Source organism: Kogia breviceps, chromosome 18 (assembly GCF_026419965.1).
Source record: "Kogia breviceps isolate mKogBre1 chromosome 18, mKogBre1 haplotype 1, whole genome shotgun sequence".
In the NCBI taxonomy this organism is placed as follows: Eukaryota; Metazoa; Chordata; class Mammalia; order Artiodactyla; family Physeteridae; genus Kogia; species Kogia breviceps.
This window is the reverse complement of record NC_081327.1, coordinates 51960826-51983074: the sequence shown is the minus strand read 5'-3', so window position 1 is coordinate 51983074 and position 22249 is coordinate 51960826. Positions and strand designations below refer to the sequence as shown.

General features: G+C 50.0%; 1 protein-coding gene across 1 annotated transcript in view; it reads right to left on the bottom strand.

Annotated features, from left to right (window-relative positions):
• The window catches only part of PLCG2 (phospholipase C gamma 2), a 157863-nt gene that overhangs the window by 71886 nt on the left and 63728 nt on the right, over positions 1-22249 (bottom strand). The window contains exons 6-8 of the mRNA XM_059044019.2: positions 15172-15256; positions 13584-13667; positions 1145-1188 (exon numbers count right to left, since the gene is read on the bottom strand). Of these exons, the coding sequence (XP_058900002.1) occupies positions 1145-1188; positions 13584-13667; positions 15172-15256 (213 nt within the window). The remainder of the gene's footprint in view (positions 1-1144; positions 1189-13583; positions 13668-15171; positions 15257-22249) is intronic.

Here is a 22249-nt window from a genome sequence, read left to right as displayed (position 1 = left end):
TGGGCCAGAGGAAGCCCCCAACTCCGGCAGAAAGGGAGAATCAGCTGCAACACGCAAGACGGGAGCCGTGGAGCGATCAGAGGCCCGCGGCTGGGAGAGTTTTCCATTTGACACGGGCCCCTTCACCCTGAATAAAGGGAGATTCCACCTCGGCCAGCAGCTTGCCGACTGATGGCCTCGTGGAGAGGATGCTCACAGCTACCAGAAAACCAGAAGCTCACTGGACTGGCAACGCCGTTCGCTATGGAAAGCGTATCCAGCAGAGCAGGGCATTCGGGGGAAATCTGTACCTTTCCCTGAGCACATGCAGCGGGGGCCGGGTTGGGGGGTGTCTTTTGAAATACAGGAGATAAAACACGCTTTAAGCTTTCTCCCTTTACTACACACTCAGGGTCCAAAAGTCTATTGTCTTTGAGTGCATTTCCAACCTTCTTTCCTCACCAGCCTCATGGTCCAATGCCAATCCTTTCATTAAAATACCACATACGAATTGGATTCGTTTTATATACATTTTGGAGTCTTGGGGTTTCTGGATTAGGATGGAACAGAGCGAACAGCTGCCAGGGCACCCTCGTCAAGGAGGGCTGCTTCCAAAAAGCAGGCCCAGGTCAGCGGGCCGCAAATCACATTCTAGGCGCTATTAACTCCATGGCAAACATTTCTCCCAGGTAGACGGGCTTGGAGGACATAGAACACTTTATAATTAGGGGAATTAGTAAGCGTGGTAGAGGTCCTGACACGTCCTGCAGCGCTTAGGTTTTCAGAATAATACCGTTATCACTATTTACAAGCCCTACCATGCACCACAGGAAGCACTTGATAGGCTTCAACTCATTTGAGTTCAGTTCACTCTGCTTAGCCAGGAATTTCCCCAACTCACCTCTGGGAAAGGGGGTCCGGAAGCAAGAAGGCTTCTCTACAGAACCTTCTGGGTCACCCTCCCAACATTCCACAAGCCCTGTTGCTGTGCATGTTCATTCGTGGCACAGGCCTGGGATGGCCAGTTCCCCAATACGGGGACCCCACCAGTGCCTGCCAGAGAGGTGACCCCCTGGAGTTCCGATGGAGGATGGCTGGGAGGACCCACAAGGGCACCAACGCCCGGCTCAACCACCCAGAGCAACAACCCGGCAGGGTGCCTCACCCCAAGATGAACACGGAGGAATCCTTTTTGAATTCGTCAAGAATCTAAAAGAGAAAACAGAAGGGACACAGCCATGAAACAAGAACGTTAGACAAGTCGAGCCACTTACTGCAAATAAACAGATTGTTTTGTTTAAAAAATTATCATGGTCGTTTATGTGACTTGCAAATGTTCAAATCTTTACATCTTTTTTACTTATTTTATTATTTTTGGGGGGGGTACGCGGGCCTCTCACTGTCGTGGCCTCTCCCGTTGGGGAGCACAGGCTCCGGACGCGCAGGCTCAGCGGCCATGGCTCACGGGTCCAGCCGCTCCGCGGCATGTGGGATCTTCCCGGACCGGGGCACGAACCCGCGTCCCCTGCAACGGCAGGCGGATGCTCAACCACTGCGCCACCAGGGAAGCCCAAATCTTTACATCTTTACACAAAAGGTAGAAGCCTTCCTCACCCCTTGCAGAGTCTTTTTTCTGAAAAGCAATCACTCGATAATTTGGCAAGTCTCCGTCTAGAGTTCGTTTTATGGATATTCATTTAATTCTATCTTATCATATTATATTACACCTATGTCTCCCAAGTTTTTGCTGTTGTTTCAAGCTTTATGTATTATTCAGCAACCTCAAATCGCCCTACCTCACTACTTTCAAAGCCCACACTGTATTCCATAACATGTCTGTCTTTCAATTTTCTGCTATTATATCCAGTATTACAAAGAATGTTCATACATATATATCTTTGTCCACTTGTGCCAGCATTTCCATTGGGTAGGTTCCTGGGCAGGAAAGCGCCTGGACACGGGGTATGTACTTTGGCAGATTCACCAAACTGCTTTCAGAACAGCTGTCCTGACCAGCATGCCCAGCAGAGAATTCACACCCTTTTCTGCACCCTCACCGGTACATTTCCAATCCTTACTATTTCAATGAGCTCATTTCTAATCCTTGAATTCAAGAGAAAGAAACAAATATATTGGACAGCTCTGGTCCTACACTTCATGGCCTAGTGATCTCCCAACCACTGATGGAAGGATGGCGAGCTCCTCCACCAAGAAGGCCTGGGGTCCCCCAACCCCCACTCACTGGCCAGGCATTTTCCACACGCACGCATGCACGCATGCACGCACTCACACGCCACACACACACACCACACACACGCAAACCCATACTGCGTTCTCTGCTGGCTAGGCAGCATCACTGAAATAATCTTTAATGAGACTGCGACTGGAGAAGCATTTGAGTAATTCGGGGCACAAATGGAAATGTAGCCACTGGCAGGTTACAAATGCTAATGATATAAAACAACTCCTGCTCTAGATTCCCCCAATCCTCTTGCCTAACGGCTTGCACTCCAGGATGACGTGGAAACTCTATGTTCTAGAAAAGGTATCCACAGGCCCCTGGGAAGAATCAGGAGATCTGCGTTAAGTCCATGCAAATAGGATCCATAGCTTTAATGAGCGTCTCAAAGAAGTAGGTCCCCAAAAAAGATTAGGAGTCACTCTTTTAGAATGACTGAGAAGCACTCCCTTTCATTTAGGTGTCATTTACAGCATGGCTATTTACTGTAAAAAGAAAAGGGCTTTTAGGCAGTGTCAGCTGTTTGTTATCTGGAGTCATGTGGCCCTTAGATCACTGGGTCAATCTGGTGCTTAAGGCCAGATCCTTTCCAAACCCGAATCCCAAAACTGGTTTCCCTACATCTGGAGAAGGGCCACCTGTGTCCCCCCCTTCAACTGTCTACTCCACGCGGTCCTTACTTAAAGCCAGCCCCTTCCTTGCCTTGCAATGATGTACAGAAAACGCTGCACCCCATTTCAGCTGCATGAGGAGCTGGGATGAAGGAGCAGGTGCCTCTACTGGGGAGATGCTCCAGGGCCAGCAAAGTCGGGGAGCAACACCTCAGCTTCCCCACTCCTCTGCCTGCAATCTCCCGTCATCCCATTTGCTGAACGCCCTGGGGGCAGAGGTGCCTGGGAACTTGTTTGTAAGAATCAGCCCCTCGGGGCACAGAGCAGGGCAGAGGACGACTAAAATCGAAGAGGCAAATATGACCGGCCCAGGGCTCACCACTCAGGTAGCACACATGGAAGCAAACCCAGTTCTCTCAGAATGCAAAAGCCAAGCTGCCTGGGGGTATGTTAGGAGGTGGGCAGAAGGCACTGGGGGGCAGGGGTCCTGGGAGGTGGCAGGAGGAATCAAGACGATTCCTGGGCTCTCCCAGCGCGGCGGCAATGGAGATGGGGGGGGTGGGTGCTGAGTATCACGCCGCCTCCTCTGGACATTCTAGTGTGAGATGCGAGGCAAGCTGGCAGTCAGGAGAGTCTGGCATTCAGGGGAGACGTGGGGGCCGGAGACGTATGTTTCTGGGAGTAATCAGCATAAAGATGCTATCTGAAGCCGGGGGACCAGACAGGATCACACCAAGAGTAAAGAGACAAGACAAGAGTTCTGTGGACTGAGTTTTGGGTAGGGATGTACAAAAAACAGCAATAGCATGGTGGGTCTTTTCCTGAAAGCAGCTGGGAGGCCATTCTGGGGGTGCAGTGGGTCCTGGGCGTTTCTCCACCCGGGTGCCAGCACAACTGCAGGGAAAGCTGTCCTTCACCATCTCTGGCCACAGACGCTTGAGGACACGCCAGTGCGTGTGAGCAGGGGGCTGGCTGAGGCGCTGACGGGCACCGGATGGCCCCCCGTGGGGTGCACTCAAGACTCCCGGGGACCGGCGGGCTGGTGGAGCAGAGGGTGGTCACCAGCCCCCTCTGGCAGCAACTAGTTTAGCGACTGGTATCAGCACTTGCCAGCTAAGCAGCAGCCTCACCCGGGTCGTGCCAACCGTTAGACGCCGAGAAACTGAAGACCCGGCCAAGGAGGTTGAGAGCCAGCGGAAGGCGAGGTGCAAGAAGAAGGAAGATGGTGCGGCAGCCAAAAGCCAAGTGACAGTATCAAGGAGAGGGTGGCCGGCTGTCACGTGGGTCACGTGCCACGGCGCGAACAAAACGAAGACCAGAGGATGGACCACTGTACTTGTCAAGGCGGAGGTCAATGGTGATGTGACAAGGTGAACTGCTGTGGGGCAGGAGGCACGGAGACACGACTGGAATGGGGGAGGAAGTGCAGACAGTGGTGCAGATGGCGCTCTCGGAATAGGTCACTCTACAGGGTCAGAGACATGGGGAGGTGGCCGGAAGGGGGAGGTGTGTCAGGAGGACGTTCTAAAGATGGAATAATGTGCAGCGTGTGTTATGGGTAGAACTGCGTCCCCCAAAAGACATGTCCAAGTCCTAACACCACCTGTGAGTGCAGCCTTATTTGGTAACAGGCTCTTTGAAGATGCCATCAAGTTAAGCTGAGGTCATGCTAGATTAGGGTGGCCCTAAATCCAATGAATGGAGTCCTTACAAAGAGGGAGATTTGCAGACAGACACACAGAGAGACGGTGCCCGTGGGATGATGGAGGCAGAGACTGGAGAGGTGCAACTACGAGGTAAGGAGCAGCCAGGGTCGCCAGCAAACGGCAGAGGCTGGAGAGAGGCAAGGAACAGATCGTCCCCTAGAGCCATCAGAAGGGGTGTGGCTCTGCCCACACCTGGCTTCAGACTTAACCTGCAGAACTGTGAGAGAATAAAGTTCCGCTCTTTTAAGCCACTCAGTTGTGGGTCCTTTGTTACGGCCGCCCTGGGAAAAGGATGGGGCATGTTTGCGAGCTGATGCAGGGCAGCCCCGATCTCACTTACTCCTCGAACCAATCCTATTAGGAAAGCAGTAAAATAAACCCCGTTTCAGAAGCAAGAAACGGGCTCAGGGAGCACACGTAACTGTTCCAAGGTTATATACCGAGAACGTCAAGGGGCCAGAATTTCAACCCAGGTCCACCCTGGTCAGTCGCCACTGCCCCACACAGCATGTGCAAAGGCACATAAAATAAATGACAACATCCTAGCAACGAGGGCAGAATGCTCTAGATACTATGGGCACACAGGGGAGGCAGCCATTAATTTATCTTCGCATTGCCGTGTACGGCTACGTGGCCAACCGCTACCGAGCCAGGGCATTCAGCCCTCTGCGACTCTGGACACGTCTGACGCCCTGCGACCCCAATAAAGGCTCAATAAGGTCAGGGCGACGTCTGTGTAGTTGACCACTGTGCCTTGAGTCACCCATTTATTGAAAGAATGACTAAAATAAAAAATTAATTTCTCTGGGAAAAAGTAAAAGGCTACGGGGAAACTAAATTAAATTCAAGTTAAATTAAAAGGCTACAGGGAGGGCTTCCTTGCTGGCACGGTGGTCAGGAGTCCGCCTGCCAATGCAGGGGACACAGGTTCGGGCCCGGGCAGATCCCACATACCACGGGGCAACTAAGCCCGTGCGCCACAGCTACTGAAGCCCGCGCTCCGTGCTTCGCAATAAGAGAAGCCACTGCAATGAGAAGCCCGCGCACCGCAACGAAGACCCAACACAGCCAAAAATAAAAATAAATAAAATAAAATTTTTTTAAAAAGGCTACAGGGAAAAGTAACCTATGACTTTTGGTCCTCAGGAGAAGAGGCAGTTATCAGCTAGACAAGGGAAGGGGCCATGCCAAAGGGAGGGGACAGAAATGACCCAGAGGCCCCGAGGTCCACCTAAGGTCAGGGAATTGCATCTTCCTACGGCGTCGTAGGTGATGACATCCTCTGGGGCTGTAACTTGCCCTACGCACTCTCTGTGCTTTGCAGGTCATGTGAAGCGGCCATGGGGACAAACTGCAGTGATAGGAAAGTTAACCAGAGTCTCTGCTAACTTCTGTACTGTGGACGCTTCTCTCCCCTGACCACTGATTAGGATAGCCTGTGATATTCCCTAGACTCCTCCACCAACATATGACAGAACGTTAGTAGCTCTCTTCCCAGACGCTCACACCCACGGAAAATCTGGAAGAGTAAACATCAAACTTCTTATTGAATGTATAACTGTAGGTGTAATCATGGGTAGGCTTGCAGGTATTTTAATTTCCTTTTTTATCTTATAATGCACTTGCAACTTTTATGGACTGAATATGCATTACTTTGCTTGTAGTCAAATGTATCCAGATATCAGAAACAAATTTCCTGTCGAGGGCTGCCCGGTCTTCTGCTTCAGTACGTGAGATCAAAGGACATGCTGGGAAATCCACTGATTGTGACCAAGACGGTCTTTTTGGTAAAATTTATGTTATTGAAGATTACAATGCTGTGTTAATTTCTGCTGTACAGCAAAGTGATTCAGTTATACAAATATATCTATATAGATATCTATATATTCTTTTCCATTATGGTTTATTACAGGATATTGAATATAGTTCCCTGTGCTATACAGTAGGACCTCGTTGTCTGTCCATTCTCTATATAATAGTTTGCATCTACTAATCCCAAACTCCCAATCCACCCCTCCCCCACTCCCCCTCCCCTCTCCCTTGGCAACCACGAGTTTGTTCTCTACGCCTGTGGGTCTGTTTCTGTTTCGTACATAACTTCAGTTGTGCCATATTTTAGATTCCACATATAAGTGATATCATGTGATATTTGTCTTTCTCTTTCTGACTTACTTCACTGAGTATAATAATCTCTAGGTCCATCCACGTTACTACAAATGGCATTATTTCTTTTTTTTCTGGCTGAGTAATATTCCATTGTGTATATGTACCACATTTTCTTTATCCGTTCATCTGTCAATGGACATTTAAGTTGTTTCCATGTCCAAGATGGTCTTTTAGAACCAGGACAGAGAGCAGGAACACCGGAGGCCAGCTGCCCTCACCCGCTCCCAGGGGGATTCTGCTGACAGTGACAGTAGACACCATGTTCTGAGGGCAGCTTTGCATACCAGACCCTCTGCTGGGTGACTGAGACCTTCCAGTTCTTTCTTTTTCTACCAGTTCTTTTAATCTTCGCAACAACCATCTAGGATAGCTACTGTCACCCCATGACGGTCAGGAAATTTAACACTGCTCCTAGCCAAAAGCAACGCTAAAGGAAAATCAGTGCCACCTTAAATTATAGCAGAGTTGTTTTCTACTTTAACAGGCAAACAAGCAACAGAAATCATCTATATTCAGATCCCAGTGGGATAGTAATGGGATGGCAGAGAGCTGTGTGTATTTATATTCCCTGGCACCTTGCAAGGCTGGGAAGGCATTTGTTCTTTCAACTGCACTGGACATAATTTGTGAGGCAATTACTGATTATTTGCGAGCTGCTGGACAGCGATTCAGACTTGGGTTCATGGGAACCCATGGTGGACAGACGGCCCCAGGATCTCCACCTCCTGGTATTCAGACCCTTGCCTTATCCCTGTAACTTGCAAAGGTAATGGATGTACACAATTATGTGCATATGATTACATGATGATGTTTTTATAGGCTTGGAGAACCTGTCTTGCTGGCTTTGAGGAAACAAACAGCCATGCAGGGAGCCCCATACATGGAGAAGCTGTGGGCAGCCACTAGGAGCTGCGGGCAGCCACCAAGAAGCTGGAGCCCTCAGTCCTACAACCGCAAGGAACTGAATGCTGCTACCACCACATGAGCACGGAAGCCGACCTTTTCCCACCTGAGCCTCAGATGAGACCACAGCCTCAGTGGAAATCTTAAATGCAGCTTTCTGTGAAACCCCAAAGCAGAGAATCCAGCCAAGGCACACCTGGATGCCTGAGCCCCAGAAACTGAGAGAGCAAACGTGCATCGTGGTAATACTGTTATGTACATGCCAGCAATACAGAACTCATACACACAATACGTAAGCAATACGTAAGTAATACAGAACCCTAACGCATTTCCAAACTAATCTACTAGAGGATACCAAGAATAGAACAGGTGAAACGGCAGCGGGTAAAAACAGATGAATCAACAGTAACCCAACCACCTAATCCCATGGGGTTGAAACTCCAGTCCTGGGCCGAGAGCAAGAGTGATATTAGTCAACCAGCTTCACTTATAATCAAGGCCGGTAAACGCCAGACCCCCAGCCTCCAGTAACCAAGGGGGGACTTCACAGGTTTGCTGGGGAGGCAGCAGAGTAGCAGTGATGAAGCTGGATATTAGATTCAAATATTTAAGGAAGAAAAAACACAGTGTCTTAGGGTTGCTTCAAAACCATCTGAGAAGAGGGAGGTGGGTAAGGGCAAAGATGAAATAAGATGACCATGAGGTGACCATTGCTGAAAACTGGCTGCCAGGTGGTTTTTTTTTTTTTTGGGGGGGGCAGTTATTATACTATTATCTCTGCTTGTCTCTGTTTGAAATTTCCCTTAATACCAAAGTTTAAAAAATTAAAAAGAAGTATCAGTGGGTGGGCAGTGAAGCTGAGCACAGGAGAACTCAAACTCTAGCTCTGCAGCTTACTAACCTCATGACCTCCATCCAGCAAGTGACCTGAGTGTCAGCAAGTTTATCCACAAAATGAGGATAATAACAGGACCTCTCCCACAGGTCTGCCAGGAGAATTAAATGTATGTAAGACATAGAGCACAGCGCCCAGCACAGAGTTCACACTTAGGAAATGTTAGCTCTGATCTTTATTCACAATACTGTTATGACGGCCTAGTTCGAGATATATACCCCCCACTAGGGGGACACACATGGAATGAAATGTCTTATCTTCCTGCTTCTGCCAAACTTTTGGAAGCTTTGAGGCTTCACAGCAGCAACGTAAGCGGGTGGTTAGACACAAGGAGGGACTGCCAACTTCAAGTTGGAAACCTATAGCTACTGGTAAGCAGGACCCCACCCCCTGGATTTAGGTCTGGGCATCATTAATCACCATGAATGGCCGGCCCTGTCTCCCCAAGGAGCCCAAGAGAGCCAGCTGTGCCCCAAAGGGCACAGAGGTAATGCTTTTCTCTGCCCTGAGCTTCCAGTGAGGGGCTCAGTAAGCAATGATACGCTGACAGGGGAGAAGCATTTACCTACACAACAGCACTGAGGCTTCTCAAGTTGGCCGGTCACTATCTATAGAGCCTGGGGCTTTGTTATTCAAATTCCAAGTCACTGAATTAAAATATGCAGTGGCCAGACTGGACAGTTACACCCTCCAGTGATGGAGAAGCTGTTGACCCAGAAGGTCTTAGGGACTGGGTAGGTGACATAAATTAGCAGAGAGAGCTGGATGGGGGGGGGGGGGCGGTTGGGGGAAGGGCCGGGGCAAACCTGAGAAAGCATGCTTCCCTCCGCTCGGAGGCTGCCACATATAGCCAGACCTCGATTTCTTTTTTTCCCAAGAGAAGTGAAAAATCTGGATCTTAATAAGAAATCTCCCAAGTTTTAAATGTAGGCAATTCATCTAAAAACCATTTAAACCATTAGGCCAAGTACAACCGAATGCTGGCTGAATGTGGCATTCTGGCCACCAGGGTAACCTCTGGTACTTACAGATGTTTTTCCCCAAAACTGGGCCATCGAGGGTGCCCCCAGAGGACTCAGGGATTCTGCAGAAATCTGACACAAATTTCTTTCTCTTCCTTCTCCCTCTCAAACACACATACATGAGCTTTAGAGAGAACCACAATGAAAAGTGCTCCTATGTGGAATTTTATCACGGTGCAGACCATGAGTGGTGGGTAGCCTGTACTGGCAGATGCAACAGCTTTTATGGGAACCTTACTCCCAAGCTTCGCCTGCTCTCTGCCTGATGAGACGGTATCTTGAAATTTCCAGACAAACGATCATAAAACTTGTTTTTTGCAACCACTTATCTTGAGTGAATCAAGTTTTTCTCAGTCCTGGTCAACTGCCTAAGAGAGCAATCGTCATTATTCTGGGTTGCATTTATATGCTATCATCACAGCATTTTCATTGCTCTCAAGAACTGATTATGAATAAAAGTTATAGATTTTAACGTAAAAAGTGTCCTGATCAGCTTTTATGCAGCAGAGTTTACTTAATTAAGGTTTCATACAAAAAAAAAGGGGAGCGGGGTTAGACAGCTTTAAAGTTGTATAACCAATGACCTGATTTAATACCTTCACGTTACAGAGGAGGCTGAGCGACGGGGGGGAAAGATGGCTTTCCCCCAAATCACTTGGGCAGTTAGAGATCAAGTTGGGGCTGGAATCCAGGTCTTTCAACCTCCAAAGCCTACGACCTTTCTACTCTATTTGGCAAACCAAGAACTAATTATCACTTGTGTGAAAAAGTGAACACACTGCAACTGAATCTTTTACTCTATGAAATAATGTATTTTTCCCCAGTCTAGACAGACAAGAAATGCTTCTCCCATTTCTCTACCTCAGATACATCCGAAATCCCAAGGCCAGGGGTCACCTATCAAGAGGCCTCACCCTGAGGCCAGCCTGCAGGCAGAAGGCAACTGATAACTGTCTTTCACACTCATGTCTTTAAAATGCCTGCGCTCTTGCCCTCCAGGCCCCCGTCAGCCCTCCCCAGAGCCCGGTGGGGCAGGAATCACAGCCCCAATCGCCGGATGAGAAGACCGAGGCTGGAAGTGGTCAGTGGCTGGCCCAAGATCACACAGCCGAAGAAAGCAGGTCCGTCCTGCTGCAAGTCCTACCCACTCTCTGCTCCCTCGCAGCTCTGCTCTGGACCCTCCTCGGCCCCCTGCAAAGCCCTTTTCCAACAGTAACAGCAGTAACCACCCACCAGGCACGCTGCCCTCTGCATCGAACTGAATGCTTCCCTTTTTAAGCCTTATGCTTTATGGGACATTTTTTTTATATTGCACGTGCACTAAGTCCGTGCACGACAACTACTGAGCCTGCGCTCTAGGGCCCGCAAGCCACAACCACTGAGCCTGCGCTCTAGGGCCCACCTGCCACAACTACCAAGTCCGCATGCCTGGAACCCGTGCTCCGCAACAAGAGAAGTCACCGCAACGGGAAGCCCGCGCACCACACGAACAGCAGCCCCCGCTCACCACAACTGGAGAAAGCCCACATGCAGCAACGAAGACCCAACGCAGCCAAAAATAAATAAATAAATTTAAACCACCGTAATCTATTTTTTAAAAAAACATTAAATGTGAGGTGTGTATACTCTTCCATACCTTCTCCTTGTTCATAAAAACACTCACAAACATATATAGGAGGAGTGCTGTTTGTTACCAAAAAATCAGACCTAGCTCCTTGTGTGAATCTGCAGCTGCTTTTCCTCACAAAGTACCATGAACATCCCGCCAGATGGACAGAAACACAACAGACTCAGGCTTCTTAATCAGCTGCACAGTGTCACACAGTATGGATGGACCATAACCTACCCAGCTTTTGCTCTACTGAGAGGCACTCAGATGACTCCCAAGTATTTTGCCAGCATAAGTAATGCTGCAATAAACAACCTAGTGATACCCTCTTAGGTCTCAGTGCTTCTTTCATTTGTCTAAAACAGAGCCCCCCAAATGCCACTGTCGGGTGAAAATGTATGCACATCTTAATTTAAGTTTAAAATAGCATATTATCTTTTTCCTAATAAATTTATTTATTTATTTATTTATATTTATCTTTGGCTGCGTTGGGTCTTCCCTGCTGCCCACGGGGTTTCTCTAGTTGCTGCTCTTTGTCGCGGTGCGCAGGCTTCTCACTGAGGTGGCTTCTCTTGCTGTGGAGCAGGGGCTCTAGGTGCGCAGGCTTCAGCAGTTGTGGCTCGCGGGCTCGGTAGTTGTGGCTCGTGGGCTCCAGAACACAGGCTCAGTAGTTGTGGCGCACGGGCTTAGTTGCTCCGCGGCACGTGGGATCTTCCCGGACCAGGGCTCGAACCCGTGTCCCCTGCATCGGCAGGCGGGTTCTCAACCGCTGCGCCCCCAGGGAAGTCCCAATAGCATATTGTCTTAATCGAAAAACATTTTCTCATTAACAAGGAATAAAAGTATAAAAAGAACCACACACAAAAATTCCTCAACCCTGAGACAGTTACTACTAATAATTTGGTAAATTTCCTTCCAGAACAAGATGACAGCATTAGTAGAACATTTTTTACTTTCACAGGCTCAGACGAAATTCCAGTCAGACTGACGGCCACTCATATTTCCACCGCAAAGGTATGAGAGCACCATTTCCTCACACTGTCCCCATAGCTCTATAACATTTAAAACTTCCGCCAATCTAACAGATGGAAATATGATGTCACTGCCATTCCCTTTCCTTGACTAGAAGGGAGACAGAACACTTCTCATGGGTCTCTTAGGAACAGGCTGGACTTTGAAACACAGGGGAAACAAAAAATCATTCGATCATTTGCTCAAGAATTATCTTACCCATGCAGATGGCCGCCGGGCACAAGAAAAGATGCTCAACATCACTGATCATCAGGGAAATGGAAATCCAATCCACAATGAGATACCACCTCAGACTCATCAGAGTGGCCATCATCAAAAAGAACACAAATAACAGGGCTTCCCTGGTGGCGCAGTGGTTGAGAGTCCGCCTGCCGATGCAGGAGACACGGGTTCGTGCCCTGGTCCGGGAAGATCCCACATGCCGCGGAGCGGCTGGGCCTGTGAACCATGGCCGCTGAGCCTGCGCGTCCGCAGCCTGTGCTCCGCAATGGGAGAGGCCACAACAGTGAGAGGCCCGCGTACCGCAAAAAAAAAAAAAAAAAAAAAAAAAAAAAGAACACAAATAACAAACGCTGGGGAGGGTGTGGAGAAAAGGAAACCCTCCTACGCTGTTGGCGGGAATATAAACTGATGCAGCCACTGTAGAAAACAGTGTGGAGGTTTCTCAGAAAACTGAAAATAGAGCTACCATATGACCCCGCACATCCACTCCTGGGTATATATCCAAAAGAAACAAAAGCACTAATTCGAAAAGATACATGCACCCACAATGTTCACAGCAGCATGATTAATAACTGTCAAGATACAGAAGCAACCTAAGTGTCCATCAGCAGATGAATGGATAAAGATGATGTGATAGATACACACACACACACACACACACACACACACACACACACACACACACACACAGTGGAATACTACTCAGCCATAAACAAGAATGAAGTAATTGCCATTTGCAACAACACGGATGGACTTGGAGGGTATCATGCTAAGTGAAATAAGTCAGACAGAGAAAGACAAATACTGTATGATATCACTTACACGTGGAATCTAAAAAATACAACAAACTAGTGAATACAACAAAAAAAGAAAGACACTCACAGATATAGAGGACAAATTAGTGGTTACCAGTAGGGAGAGGGAAGGGAGGAGGGGCAGTTTAGGGGTAGGGGATTAAGAGGTACAAACTATTACATGTAAAATAAGCTACAAGCATATATTGTACAACACAGAGACAATAACCCATATTCTATAATAACTATAAATGGAGTATAACCTTTAAACATTGTGAATCACTATATTGTACACCTGTAACTCATATAATATTGTACACCAACTATACTTCAATTTTTTAAAGTAAGGTAAAATAGGACTATCAAAACTTCAAAAAGTGAACAGGAAAAAAAGAATCATCTTACCAATTTTTGCTGTTCAAACATAAGTTTTTTATAGAAGAGATGGAACTGTTCAAAGCTGAGTTCATCTTTGTGTGCGCCTATTTCCTGTAAATATAAAAAAAAAAGTGACCACACGGTTTTTCTTGTCCACCACAAGAATGCCTCTTCCCTGTGCACAGAAATACCATGGCTCTGCTACAACACTGGTTAAAATCAAACTTGCATTCCTCTGAACCCAACTGGCCACAGGTTTCCTAATTTATCTGCCTGGAGAACATACCCACCAGGGATTCCTGGTAAGATCCTTCCCTGGACTCCCCAAAAGGGAAGGATCTTAGCCAGAATTCCAAGAGCCATAATGCAGAACTCCTCCATCTGGGGGCAGAAGACACTTACAAATATAGACATATTTATAGGGTATGTATAGATAGGTCATTTTTAAAAGCATAAGAAAATGAACCGAGCCTTTAGAATTAACAGAGCTCAACTCCAGTCAAGGTCTGTCCCCTGAAGCTTAACAGCTTTGGGCAAATCACTTGACCCTCTCAGACCCTCCGTTTCTTCATCTGTAAAATGGGAGAACCACCATTACCCTCCTTGGACTTCCTGGAAACCAAAGCAGATGACATCCACGTAGCACCCGCTTGGTAAAGGCTTGATACAGAACAAAATTCCAGCTACGTGGCGGTCAGTGGTAAAGGCCTCTCCCATCTCTGTCAGTGCCCACCCTTCTCTGGTTTTGCCTTCTTGGACTAGCTCGAATGATGGGGGAGCGCCCAAAGATGGCTTGATAAGCCATAAAGTGGGGTAACTGTTCCGGGAACTCACTGGTCTAAAACTGAATGAGCTTCTTCAGGTGAGGAATCCTGTGACACGGCCCTGTGAGTCCACCAACTGGGACTATTGGGATGGACTGTTGTTGGGTTCCTTGACGAGAGTCAATATCTCTCTGAGGGCCAGAAAGAATGCCTATGGACCACCTCCATCCTTACACCCTTCAGAAGAGCCCCACCCGTGCTACGCTACCCCGTCACTCATGGAATGACCCGCCCCAGACCTACCAACGGCTTAATTACACAAGAACGTAAACAAATTAAATGACGGGTGGCAGGAGGGATGGAGGGATGGAGGGATGGGTGGAGGATCAGTGGATGAAGGGAGAGGTGGGTGCGAGGGGAGGGGAAGGGCAGAGAAGAGTCACCTCTGACAACTACGCTATCAGGACCCGAATACAAAATGCCACGTCCCTGGCAACCTATATAAGGAACCTTTCATAATACTTTCCAAAAGAAACACATGGGTTCATATTATTAAAAGGAAGACAGGCTGTGGGGTAGTGAGGGAGAGGGAAAGTTGGGCTGGTGGAAACGTCCCAAGTCAAGCAGCTCGGTGAACATGGTCTTCGTGGATGACGTCCTCTGCCGTGACTGAGAACACGGGCCTAAGATCTTCCCACAATCCCTCTCTCCAGACTAAGATGGATGAATGGGGAGGCGGGGGACTTCCTTGGGCACCATTCAATGGAGCTCAAAGGCGCGGAGCAGCTTCACGGGAAAGGCACACGTAGCCCTGGGTTCACAAAGTCGCCAGGCTGAGCTACAAAACTTACCACGAACTTATCTTTGAGGAACTTGGCGCTGCTCACTTTGAAGTTGACCAGGGGCAAGATGGTCTTCAACTCTCGGAGGCTGATGCTGCAAAAGAGGGGCACCCCAGCCCCGTCAGCCTTGAGGGGTGTCAAGAGTGGAGGATCTGGCTACTCCCGTCAGCTCCCATCTCTACTAGAAGACCCGCCAACAGCTGTTAGGGAGCACTAACTGGGAGCAGAGTCTCTGGGATCAAGACACCCGATGTGCAAGGCTGGTCTCCACCCTTCAGGGATGGCCGTGGACGCGGATCACGTGGGAGATTCGCAGCGTGGGCAGAAATGGCGTCAGGTGACCTCGGCAGATACGAAATGTCACAGGGGTTCCAACCAAGAGGAGGTCACTGAAGGCCAGAGACAGGGAGGGGAAGGAGCCAACCTTCTCTGAACACCTACTATGTGCCAGGCTGCCCAGGGGATCTCCCGGCAATCATGTCACCTCGCCCCTCGTTACACTTGACCCCCCACACAGTATGCATTCTGGAGCCCCAGCGCTCAGAATAGCCAACGGGGATGGGGGCAGGGAACGCGGCCCAAGGTCGGAGCTGGTCTGACGATTAGCACTCCACGTGGCAGGTGAAGAAGCCGAGGCTCAGAGACGCTGGGCGCTAGCACGCGGCGGAGGCGGACGCCAGTGCAGCCTGCAACCACTGCATCTGAAGCCTCTCGGGGAACGCCACGAACAGCGACGGAGGGTGGCGGGCCAAGGACATGAGATCCAGACCCTCGTGGCTGCAGAGCCAAGTACCCGGCAGAGCGAGAGAGGGTGGTGTGGGGGGCCTTTGGTGTGGCCAAAGAAAACTGTTCTGAGTTCCTGGAGACGTCAGACTAGAAAGGGGGCCGTGTGTGGCCAGGAAGGAAGTCTGCCCGGGCTGTGGGCAGCAACGGCCCCGCTTCTGCCACACTGTCTGCTCGGCCTCCGCCAGCACGCCCAGGAGGAAGCAGCAGGCCACCCTCGGCAGCTGCCCCGGGAGACCGCCAGGAGGACTCCCGGCCACCCCAGTGTCCCCGCCTCCAGCATCCCCGTCTCTCATCTAACGGCCTCCCTAACGTGGGAGACCTTTATGGGCCACGTGTTCCCCACCTCCCACCACTCCGGGGCCGGCGGCCAGGGCTTTTGCCCAGAGAGACGGCGAGGGCGGCACAAGGCCCCTGGCAGGCCCGGCGGCGCTGGCCCACAGAGAAGCGAGCAGGCTGGCTGAGACCCCCTTTGGACCCTGCCCCCGGGGTGTCCACGAAGAGCCTGGCCAGGGCAGGATGAAGGGAGAGGAGCGGCGGGGGATGGCGCTATAAAACGAGGCAGGGAGAGGGTCTGGCCAAGCTGGTGGCCAAGGGGGCTCCTCCGGGACCAAGGAAGAGGTCAGCGTGCCCTGGGGAACCCAGAACTTCCAGGCAGAAACGGGGCCAAGAAACGTTCCACACCCAGGAACAAAGGGACTGGGGAGCTGGGAGCCAGGGCAGCTGCCGGGGGGCCAGGGGAGCAAACACAGGGCCCAGGGGCGCGAGAATCCGAGCACCGGGGCAGCTGAGCCCGCCGGCTCCAAAGGTCCCGCCTTACAGTGCAGCAACTGAGCCCCCAGGTAAAGGTGGGGGCCAAAGAGCTTCTGAGGGCTCCTGTGCAGGGACCAGCCACCCCACTACCCTACCCGGGCCTCGCCCTCACTCCCCGCTGCGGGCACGTGGACCAGGACTGGCCCGTGGAGCTGCCGGCACGTAGGAAGCCAGCAGCTCCCAACTTCACCCCTCTCCCCGTCCAGGAATTGTCATCAGATCTCAGCCAAGGTCACGGTCTGCCCTCTGGCCGTCACTCAGGACAGCTCTGCAGGGCCTCCCCGGAGCTCCCCACGGGGCGGGCTGAGGCCGTGACTGTATCACAATCCAACGACTCCAGGTGCCTTCACAGGTGTGGCCCCGCACACACGCCCCATAAGCTTCCTGCACACAAACCCACATCTCAGGTTCTGTTTCCTGCAGGCTCAGCCTGTGACAGTGCGTTAGGGAACCAGGGCAATCCCTTCGGGGAGGGATGGCGAAAACTACCTCCTGCCCACGGGCACTAAGCAATCATGTCCGCCTCCCTCCTCAGCTTGGCCTGGTCCCAGATCCCACAACGCTGCACCCTGGGCAGCTTTCCCAGACAACTGAGGTTGGCAGCCCCAGGAGACTTACCTGCCACCCTGAGGCTGGTAGCCACCACCCCCACCACCCCTGGCTTCTTATAACAGTAATAAACATTCATTAGTGTCTGCCGTAAGCCAGGCACTGGCCAAGCACTCTTCACAAATGAACCCACTGAATCTTCAAACCAATCCCAGGAGGTAGGAACGACTCTTACAGATCAGGAAACCAAGGCACAGAGAAGTTAAGTAACTTACCCAAACTCATACAACCAGTAAGTGTTAGTGCTGAGGTTCAAAGCTCAGCGCTGCCCGATAGAATTTTCTAGGATGATGGAAACGTTCTGTACCGGGGCTGTCCAATGCGGCTAGGGTGACCAAGGAACTGAATTTTTAAATTTTCATTTAACTTCAATTACTTCAGATTTAAATAGTCACATGCGGACAGTGCAGCTCTAGAAGCCTGCTTCTCCAAGTAGGGTCCCTGGAACGCCAGTATCAACATCAGCTGGGAATTGGCTAGAAATGCAAATTCATGATCTCCATGCAGACCCAGTGAAACAGAACTTCGGCAGGACACGCAGTGCACCTCTGTGGGTAAAGCACCCCCCCAGGCTGTCTGACGTGCTGGAGCCGGGACTGCCGACTGCAGGGAACCTATTTGCATGCCTGCTGAAGACAGAACTGGACCACACACCTGCCTCCCACCTGCACACCCGGCCCTCCCGCCTCCTGAAGGCCAGGCTGAGCAAGAACAGGAAGTGCACACTCGGCTTATGCAAAGTCAGTGTCATATGCCAAAGGGCAAAGGGCAAAGCGGGAAAGAAACGTCCACAGAGACAACCTGCTCCCAGCCCGTAGGTCTGCTGGCCCCTCTGCAGGACTCAGCCCGTGAGCCCCACCCTGAGGAATGCAATTCCCGTGACCACCCCCCACCCCCGCAGGTGCAGGGGCTTTCGCAAAGGGGTATTTTGACCGAAGGGGTTCTCACCTAATGCACTGACCTTAGAACCTAATTCCCAGGTAAGAGGCAACTAAACTCTAAAGACTCAAAAAGAGGGGGGTTCTGGAAACCTGGCCAAGATGAATGTTCAACGATTCATGCCTTTGGCTCAGTCTCCCCAGGCCTGGAAATGTTATAAGGAGAGCTTCCAAAGCGAGAATGTTCTGGTTGTCCCCTGTTGCAGTGCTATGTCTACGAATGAAAAGGGAGGGCTTCGTTCATCTGACCGACACTACAAAGACCGAACCAGCCGGATCCCCGACCTCAAGAGCCCCCACCCGTGTGAACAGCAACAACAGGGACAAGACTCTAAGAAAGCAGAGGGCGTCCGGCCGGCGGGACAGACCGGCCCTGAGACCGAGAATCCTACGACGACCCCAAAAACGCTTCTCGCGAGGGTCGCGCCGTACGTTCCCGCTGAACGCAATTCAGTGCAACCGCGAGCGTTAGGAAAAACCGGACACAAACTAAATGACAAACAAAAGGCAACTTTTCAGGCCAAATGTCAGATCCCACTGGCTGAATTACAATGTAGGCGCTAATACTGTTCCCGGAGAGCTGCAACAAAATATAAACATGTTTATGGTTTAAGGTGAGGTGAAAATGGTTTGCCCTCCTTTCGTGTGGACTGGACTTAGTGACCGATTCCCAGACAATAGAGCGGGGGCAGGTGGAGGGGTCTTTACAAAGGAGAGATCTGGAAGGCACCACCTTGGCCAGGTAATCAAGGTTTCCATCACCCTTGACAAGCCATGGTGAAAGCAGGCACCTCTTGAGTAAGGTGAAGGAAAAGACCTTCACCTCCGTGATATTCTTCCCAAACACAACCTCAGGTCACCCTTAACTCCAGTCTAATCATGACAAAAACATCAGAGTAACACAAGTGGAGGGACATATTACAGACTACCTGAGACCTACTCCTCAAAACTGTGAAGGTCATGAAAGACAAGGAAAGATGGAGAAACCGTCATAGCCTAGAGGAGACCAAAGTGGCAGAACTAAGTACAATGTGGGGTCTTGGGTGGGATCCAAGAACGGGAGAAGGACACTGGTGGAAAAAATGGTGAATTCCAAAAAAGTCTAGGGTTTACCTAACAGTCATATAGCAAATGTGGTTTGTCAAGGTTTGACATGAATGATGTGAACCGTAGAGAAAACCGGCCAAAGGGGTACATGAGAAATCTCTGTACCATCTTTGCAACTTTTCTCTAAATGTAACATTATTCCAAAATTTTAAAATTAAAGAAGAACACAATGTAAAGTCATAAGTATAGTTACATTTTAATGAAGTAAAATGAACAACAAACCAATAAATAAAGTTGAGGTTGGAAATCTACTGAAAAATTTGTACCCAGAGTTAAACAGTGCCTACCATTTAATGTCAAATTCACACAAATTTTTTCTAGTTTTCAGTATTTCCTAAATTTTCTACAACGAACATGAGTTACTTTCATAATATATATACACTACCAAATGTAAAATAAAATAGATAGCTAGTGGGAAGCAGCCGCATAGCACAGGGAGATCAGCTCGGTGCTTTGTGACCACCCAGAGGGGTGGGAGGGAGACGCAAGAGGGAGGGGATATGGGGATATACGTATATGTATAGCTGATTCACTCTGTTATACAGCAGAAACGAACACACCATTGTAAAGCAATTATACTCCAATAAAGATATTTAAGAAAAACAAAAAACATAGGCTTGGGGGTTCCCTGGTGGTCCAGTAGTTAAGTCGCTGAGCTTCTAATGCAGGGGGCGCCAGTTCAATCCCTGGTCAGGGAACTAAGATCCCACATGCCTTGCGGCACGGCCAAAAAATAAAATTAAATAAAACATAGGCTTGTTTACCATATCTAAAAAAAAAAAAAGTCCATGTGATATTTTTAAATGGGCAAAGGACTTGTCTAGATATTTCTCCAAAGAAGATATACAAATGGCAAAAAGTACATGAAAAGATGCTCAAGGTCTGTAGCCATTAGGAAGATGCAAATCAAAACCAAAATGAGATACTACTTTATACCCACTGGGATGGCTGGAGGGAGGGAAGGGAGGGTGGAGGGGGAGGGGGTGGGGGAGGAAGGAAGGTTGGGTGTTGGCAAGGAAGTGAGAAAAAAATGAAATCTTGTTGCTCTGCTGGTGGGAATGTATAATGGTTGCAGCTGCTGTGGAAAACAGGAGGCAGTTCATCAAAAAACGGAACGGTATTACCATTTGATCCTGCAATTCCACTTCTGGGTAATGCACAGAGGAACTGAAAGCAGAGACTGGAAACCCATATCCACAGCAACAATACTCACAATAGCCACAAGAAGGAAGCACCTGGAGTAAGTGTCCATGGACAGATGCACGGATAAACACAGCGTGTTATATGCACACAGTGGAATATTATTCGGCCTTGAAAAGGAAGGAAATTCTGCCACTTGATACAGTAACGTGGATGAACCGTGAAGACATCATGCTCAGTGAAGTAAAAGCCAGTCACAAAATGCAGCATCCTCTTCCACTCATAGGCCCATAGGAGTCAAATTCACAGGGACAGAAAATACTGGGTTGGCCAAAAAGGTCGTTCAGGTTTTTCCGTAAACGTCATTTTACAGAAAAACCTGAACGACCGTTTTGGCCAACCCAATAGCACAGCGGTTGCCAGCGGCTGCAGAGGGGGTAATAGAGTGGGGGCTTAATGGGTACAGAGCTTCCGTTTTGCGAGAGGGGTAGAGCTCTGGAGGCGGATGGTTGACGGCAGCACAGCAACACGAACGCACAGAAGTGTACACTGAAAATGGCAAGTTTTATGTTATGTATATTTCAGCACGCTGACACCGATACGTAACTTTCAGTCAAAGGAGGTCACGGTGGGGAAGGGAAGATTTCTGCCTTTTACCAGCTTAGGGATCAGTTAAGCCACAGCTGACCGGCTAGGCTGCTGTGGACAAGTGATCTAACCTCTCCTGGCCTCAGTATCCTCATAAAATGGACCAGAGAGTGCCCAGCTCGCCAGTCTGGGAGCCTTCGCTCCATAAGCTTGCCCCAATTCCCCAAGTAAGGAGACTGCTCAGAACGGCGGGTGTTACAAAGGGACTCCTCAGCAAATGCCAGCTGCTGCCATGTTGCCCCTCGAGAGGCTGAAAAGGGAAACAGGCTCAGGCCGACCGAAACCCGGGATTGGACACTGCCCGAGCCGGGCCAGCCCACAGTCTGCCTCCCAACCGCAGACGCTTTCCTTTGTGCTGCAGCTCCTTTGTTTTCCTCCAGGAAACGGGACCACTAGCGAGACAGGAAAGGAGGGAGAGATTGGCAGAAGTCGATTGCCCTTTAATTGGCACCTTGGTCAAGTTCCTTTTGAAAAACTCCCTCCGGGCCTCACGGAACCACAGGAAAGGTGGGATCTTCCACGTGTTGACAGAGCAGCAGTGCTCTGCCCGGCGGAAGGGAGGTCGGGGAGCGGGAACGGTAAGCAAGGAACAAGGAATCACGGCCAGAGACACACGTGCTCTCTGCTGAAGGTTCTGGAAAGGACTTCTCTGTGAAGGACTTGCAAGAAGCCATTCCGAGCGAGAGAGCTGGAGGGAGGCTCCCGCTTCTTGACAACAGAAGTTTGGAGAAGCAGACTGTGGAACCAGATCGACAATGCCACGGCCCACCATGTGGAGAGGGGGCCCAGGAGGGCTCCCTCTCTCAGCTCTGTGCCAACCTCAGCTGTGAATCACCCCAAAGCCACACAGAGAAGGGAAACAGTCATAGGAGGCTCCACCTCTGAGACTGAAAGAGACCAGTGTGTATAAAACCCCCCAGCGCGGGGACCTCGTTTGATGCACCTCCGTAACACGGGCCGAGCCCAGGTGTGGGACCACAGAACGCTGGCTGAGAGGACGAGGGAGGGAAAGGAAGATGGACAGAGACATAGAGTGAGCTGCTGGCTGA